General features: G+C 47.0%; 1 protein-coding gene across 3 annotated transcripts in view; it reads left to right on the forward strand.

Annotated features, from left to right (window-relative positions):
* The window catches only part of PRKAG1 (protein kinase AMP-activated non-catalytic subunit gamma 1), a 19,588-nt gene extending 14,657 nt beyond the window's left edge, over window positions 1-4,931 (forward strand). The window contains exons 3-12 of one of the 3 annotated variants that reach the window (XM_017894737.1): window positions 1,422-1,531; window positions 1,729-1,810; window positions 1,907-1,965; window positions 2,106-2,151; window positions 2,255-2,309; window positions 2,587-2,713; window positions 3,294-3,459; window positions 3,618-3,655; window positions 3,919-4,065; window positions 4,203-4,931. In XM_017894737.1, the coding sequence (XP_017750226.1) occupies window positions 1,422-1,531; window positions 1,729-1,810; window positions 1,907-1,965; window positions 2,106-2,151; window positions 2,255-2,309; window positions 2,587-2,713; window positions 3,294-3,459; window positions 3,618-3,655; window positions 3,919-4,065; window positions 4,203-4,310 (938 nt within the window). In that variant the 3' untranslated portion in view covers window positions 4,311-4,931. Of the gene's footprint in view, window positions 1-1,421; window positions 1,532-1,728; window positions 1,966-2,105; window positions 2,152-2,254; window positions 2,310-2,586; window positions 2,714-3,293; window positions 3,460-3,617; window positions 3,656-3,918; window positions 4,066-4,202 lie in introns of all 3 variants that reach the window. The other 2 variants (XM_017894739.1, XM_017894738.1) reach the window with 2 other exon arrangements.
* The last annotated feature ends 1,518 nt before the right edge of the window (window positions 4,932-6,449 follow it).

The raw sequence follows: 6,449 nt of genomic DNA on the forward strand, positions 1-6,449 counted from the left end.
TTTTTTTTTTTTTTTGAGACAGAGTCTCACTCTGTCGCCCAGGCTGAAGTGCAGAGGCACAATCTCGTCTCACTGCAACCTCCACCTCCTGGGTTCAAGCAGTTCTCCTGCCTCAGCCCCCCCGAGTAGTTGTGACTACAGGCACGTGCCACCACGCCTGGCTAATTTTTGTATTTTTTTAGTAGAGATGGGGTTTTGCCATGTTGCCAGACTGGTCTCAAACTCCTGACTTCAGGTGACCCACCTACCTTGGCCTCCCAAAGTGCTGGGTTACAGGCGTGCACCACCACGCCCAGCCAATGTAATTTATTTATTTATTATTGTTTTGACACGGAGTTTCACTCTTGTTGCCTAGGCTGGAGTGCAGTGTTACAATCTGGGCTTACCGCAACCTCTGCCTCCCGGGTTCAAGCGATTCTCCTGCCTCAGCCTCCCGAGTAGCTGGGATTACAGGCATGCGCCACCACGCCTAGCTAATTTTGTGTTTTTAGTAGAGACGGGGTTTCACCATGTTAGCCAGGATGGTCTTGATCTCCTGACCTCGTGATCCACCCACCTTGGCCTCCCAAAGTGCTGGGATTACAGGCGTGAGCCACTGCGCCCGGCTAATGTAATATTTTTAAGTGCACATAGTATAGTATATAGCACATTCAAGCTATTATTTTGGGAGATTGCTTCCCTAGTTTAGAGCGAGCAATTAAAATCACAGGAATAGAAAAAGGTAAACTACCCAGGATCTCCTGGGATGATTTCTGATTTACAGGGTGATCCCAGAATGGACTATCAGGGTGTTTTGAGCCAGGTTGATTGAGCACTGGGCTCTAACTTACTGTTAATGAGAAATGGCCCAACTTGGACCATGACTTTCCCATTTGCAGGTCTTAGAATAACTTTTTTTTCAATTGAGACAGGGGTTCGCTGTGTTGCCCAGGCTGTCCTTGAGCTCCTGGGTTCAAGTGATCCTCTGCCTCAACTTCCTGAGTAGCTGGGATTACAGGTGCTTGCCACCATGCCCAGCACAGTCTTGGAAGAATTTTAAGCAGCTTACTTTATTGAAAAAAGAGGAAAGTGAAAATGTGCTAAATATATGAAAGGGAAAGCTTAGATTAAAGATGAGAAACATTTTTAGATTATAACATGTTAAAGAGAGATACTATAGGCTTTATGTTTTAGTCAACTTTCTTTTACCTATAGGGACCAATAGATAAAGTCTTAACCTGGAGATAGGGGTTGGATGAAATGGTTTCTAAGAGGTTTATGCAGGTTTTGTGGAAACAATAGGAACAAGACAGATAAGGGGCCTTATAAAAAAAAATCATGCTGTAAATATTTGAGATACTAGAACACTATTCTGTTTTCTGTCTCTTTTGATTGGGAGTTTTTATGGGGAAGGAAGCTGCTAACTATCCCACCCTATGCAGAGACCCCAGAATCCAACAATAGCGTGTATACTTCCTTCATGAAGTCTCATCGCTGCTATGACCTGATTCCCACAAGCTCCAAATTGGTTGTATTTGATACGTCCCTGCAGGTGGGTGAATCCTCTTTTCCCTTCCCCCTTTGGAGCCTGTGGTTTAATACTTCTCATCCTATCTCATCCTAAGGGTAATATCCTTATCCTTCTGTGAAGTTAGTCTCATGTTTTACCCAACATGCCCAAACACTGTTCTTTTTTATAGTCCTGCCCCTGTGGATTTGCCTTTATGATTATTACTGTCTTGGCTACAGGTGAAGAAAGCTTTTTTTGCTTTGGTGACTAACGGTGTACGAGCTGCCCCTTTATGGGATAGTAAGAAGCAAAGTTTTGTGGGTAAGCAAAAGTTTCTGGAACACATTATTATTGCATCTTGTGCTGGGCAGGGAGACAAGCTTCAGGCAGTACTGAGGGCTTTGTCTTGTCCTCTAGGCATGCTGACCATCACTGATTTCATCAATATCCTGCACCGCTACTATAAATCAGCCTTGGTAAGGAACCTTAGCCCAATGACCAAAATCACTTTCCCTACCCTAAGTCCCTCATTCTCATTTCTTTTGCTCCCAGCAAGCCACAAGGGCTTCAGGAAGCAGAGAGATCAGGTCTCAAATTCTGTTGCTTCTGCTTTCAGGTACAGATCTATGAGCTAGAAGAACACAAGATAGAAACTTGGAGAGGTATGTAGAGAATTGGGGTTGTAAAAGGTTATAATGGGATGGAGGGTTTCTGGGAAATGCTTTTCTGTGGTGGTATTTTGTGACCCATCCCTTTTCCCTTCAGAGGTGTACCTCCAGGATTCCTTTAAACCGCTTGTCTGCATTTCTCCTAATGCCAGGTGAGTTCCAGTTATCCATCTGTCCAAAAAGGGGAAGAGATTTGCCATCAGCCTAGCTAATGCCTTAGACACCCAGGGAAAGGGGAAGAAGAGAGAAAAGACACACACACACACACACTCTTACACACTTTCTCTCTCTCTCTCTCTAAGTCTGGCCTGTACTCTGCCCCCCTTCCCTAACCATTAGTTTTCCCTGTTTAGTGATACACTTTATGGAGCTGTTTACTCACCCTGAGCCCCAGCACTGTGGAACTTATTATCTCCAACCCTCCCACAGCTTGTTTGATGCTGTCTCTTCATTAATTCGGAACAAGATCCACAGGCTGCCAGTTATTGACCCAGAATCAGGCAATACTTTGTATATCCTCACCCACAAGCGCATTCTGAAGTTCCTCAAATTGTTTGTAAGTGCTCCTCAGCCCAGTTCTTTTTTCTCTTTTTTCGTTTATTTATTTATTTATTGAAAAAAGAGACAAGGTCTCACTGTGTTGCCCAGGCTAGTGTCGAACTCCTGAGCTCAAGTGATCCTCCTGCCTCAGCCTCCCAAAGTGCTAGGATTACAGGTGTGAGCCACTGCATCCAGCCCCACTTCTTGTTTATTTATTAATTTATTTTGATACAAGGTCTTACTCTGTTGCCCAGGCTGGCGTGCAGAGGCACTATCATGGCTCACTGCAGCCTCCAACGTCTTGGGCTCAGGTGACCCCCAGTCTCAACCCCCAGAAGAGCTGGGACTACAGGTGTGTACCACCACACCTGGCTAATTTTTTGGTATTTTTTATAGAGATGGGGTTTTGCCAAGTTGCCCAGGCTGGTCTCGAACTCCTGGGCTCAAGCAATATGTCCCCCTCAGCCTCCCAAAGTACTGGGATTATAGGCATAAGCCGGCGCACCCAGCCCTTATTTCTAACATACTGGGTTGGAGGGGGTATCCAAGGGTGGCTTTGGGTGCCTTGAAAATTAAGCTGATGGTTCTTTCCTCAGATCACTGAGTTCCCCAAGCCAGAGTTCATGTCCAAGTCTCTGGAAGAGCTACAGATTGGCACCTATGCCAATATTGCTATGGTTCGCACTACCACCCCCGTCTATGTGGCTCTGGGGATTTTTGTACAGCATCGAGTCTCAGCCTTGCCAGTGGTGGATGAGAAGGGTGAGAGATTGGGTGAGAGAGGGAGGGAAGATCCAGGCAAGTCAGGGTGGCTCCGGGAAAATCTGCTTTCCCCTCAGCTTAGCCAGGAGGGTGATTCTGTGAGTAGGGGGAGCTTTAGACCCCAGATCCTCCTTACTGAGCTGCCTCTGTCCCCCTAGGGCGTGTGGTGGACATCTACTCCAAGTTTGATGTTATCGTGAGTGATTGTGGAGGGTTTGGGAGGTAGGGAAGGGTGGGGGGGCGCTATTAAATATGGAGAGGGAGAAGGGAGTCTCTTCTGTGATCTAAGGGTCTTAGAAGCTTCCAGGCTTTCAAATCCTATTTGAAAAGGAATTGAATGAGTTGAGTATGCCTTGTGGCTGACAATTGCCCTGAATCCCTCTGGTGAGGTTGGATGGGTTCAGGGTTTGGAAGCTGGCTCTCTTGCTTCCCTGCAATCTCCTTCCTCTGTCTCCCCAGAATCTAGCAGCAGAAAAGACTTACAACAACCTAGATGTGTCTGTGACTAAAGCTCTGCAACATCGATCACATTACTTTGAGGGTGTTCTCAAGTGCTACCTGCATGAGACTCTGGAGACCATCATCAACAGGCTAGTGGAAGCAGAGGTAGGGAGGCCAGCAACCCTAAAGGAGCTGAGGGGAGCAGCCTTGAGAGTGGGGTTTGGCAAGGAGAGTAGGGGCAGAGGGGATTCCCCTGAGGCCAGCACTAAACATTCCCTTTTTCCCTTGTTGCTCTGTGCCAGGTTCACCGACTTGTAGTGGTGGATGAAAATGATGTGGTCAAGGGAATTGTATCACTGTCTGACATCCTGCAGGCCCTGGTGCTCACAGGTGGAGAGAAGAAGCCCTGAGCTGGGGGAAGGGGTCAGGCAGCACCAGGGGATATGCCCAACTCACTGCCTGCTGGAAGCTCTGTGGGAATCAGATGAAACTTGGGGAAATTGTGACTCTGTTCCCTGCTCAGGGCCCCCTGCCCTTCTATCTGGGAGCTAGGGAAGGTATAGGGGGAGGAAGGAGAATGGATTTATAGCTACCCTTACCCTCACACATACACTTGAAAAAAACTTTCAGCCTAGCCAATTCTAGCCCGTGTCTTCTTAGACATAGCTCCCTTTCTGGGTGAACTATAGGCTCTGTGCCTCTCAGACAAATTCTGATCTCTAAGAGATCCCCAGACCTCACTTGCCTCTGCCTCCATCTCGGCCCCGATTCAACCCTAAGATGATAGCACAACAAAATTCTTCATAAATATATTTTTATTCACCTGTTCCATGCTATATGGAGGCTAAGTCCATTTAGTGACATTTCTTCCCATAATGTGAGTGGGAAGGATTGTGGGGAGGAGGGGCTTTGGGTTCCTGTGTTTGTGCATATGAAGGGAGATGGGGGTTAGGTGGAGGAGGAGGGTAGCGTGGTTAGCTAAGGTTATTGCTTTTTGTGGCAAATCTAATTAAATGACAGGAATCTCTTCATGGTATTGCAGTGTTTGATTTTTACAGTTGATGGATACTACCTTTCTACTTTATATGGCTTCTTCAACTCGTCATTAATAATAACGTGTGTACGCACACACACACGTACACACACACACACAAACTGTGTGCCAGACATCATTCTCAGGGCTTTACATATATTAACTAATCCTCAGAACAATAGTAGACACTATTCCAGTTTTTTACAGATTTTTAAAAATGGAGGCACAGAGAGGCTGGGTAACTAACCCAAGACCACATAGCTAGTAAAAAATGGAGCTAGGATTTGAACCCAAACAGTCTTTACTGCTACAGTAGAATTCCTACTTCTAATTCTTCTTTCATAACTGCTCCTTACCCTATTCCCTGTGGTTCCTCCTTTCTATCTCACTTTCCTCTCTGCCTGAATCATGGCTGGTACCCAAGGAAAATCCTGTAACTGTCTACTCTTGGGAGTAGGCAGACTTGAGGGTCTCCTTTGGGCAGAGAATCCTGCCACCATTATTAGCTTTTCTTAAGGAAGGTTGGACTGTTTGGCTTTTGCTGAGTTGGCACTATTTTTTTTTTTTTTTTTTTTTTTTTTTTTTTTTTTTTTTTGAGATGGAATCCCGCTATGTTGCCCAGGTTGGAGTGCAATGGTGCAATTTCAGCTCACTGCAGCCTCCGCCTCTTAGGTTCAAGTGATTCTCCTGCCTCAGCCTCCTGAGTAGCTGGGATTATAGGCACGCGCCACCACACCCGGCTAATTTTTGTATTGTTTAGTAAAGACGGAGTTTCACCCATATTGGCCAGGCTGGTCGCGAACTCCTGACTTTGTGATCCACCTGCCACAGCCTCCCAAAGTGCTGGGATTACAGGCGTGAGCCACCACACCCGGCTGGCACTATCTTTAAACTACAAATCCCTTGCCTTTCTTCCAAGGTGAGACAGAGCTGGATGGTGGGAGAACAGCAGGGCACTGGTCACTCCATCAGATCCATTCCCTGTACTGAAACCATGTAGACCCAAACAGCAGTCAGCACCCAACACCAGAACTGCTAGACTGCGGTATGAGCTAAATTTGGGTGCCAGCTCACCCCTGCCTTGCAGGTATGATATAGTTTCCCATCCAAACCAGGAGCAATTTCAGAGTCATTGCTTGCCCCTTCCCCCACAGTGCCTAACCCCTCTGATGACCCTCCAGCCACGGCATACTGGGTTCTCCAAACTAGGCTTCCTGATGGAACACAAGGAAAAGCATCAAGGCCCTCATCAGATTCGACCTGAGGAAGCTTATTTTAAAAAAAGAAGGCCGGGCGCAGTGGCTCAAGCCTGTAATCCAAGCACTTTGGGAGGCCGAGACGGGCGGATCACGAGGTCAGGAGATCAAGACCATCCTGGCTAACATGGTGAAACCCCGTCTCTACTAAAAATACAAAAAACTAGCCGGGCGAGGTGGCGGGCGCCTGTAGTCCCAGCTACTCGGGAGGCTGAGGCAGGAGAATGGCGTGAACCCGGGAGGCAGAGCTTGCAGTGAGC

Source organism: Rhinopithecus bieti, unplaced genomic scaffold (assembly GCF_001698545.2).
Source record: "Rhinopithecus bieti isolate Rb0 unplaced genomic scaffold, ASM169854v2 scaffold_24390, whole genome shotgun sequence".
In the NCBI taxonomy this organism is placed as follows: Eukaryota; Metazoa; Chordata; class Mammalia; order Primates; family Cercopithecidae; genus Rhinopithecus; species Rhinopithecus bieti.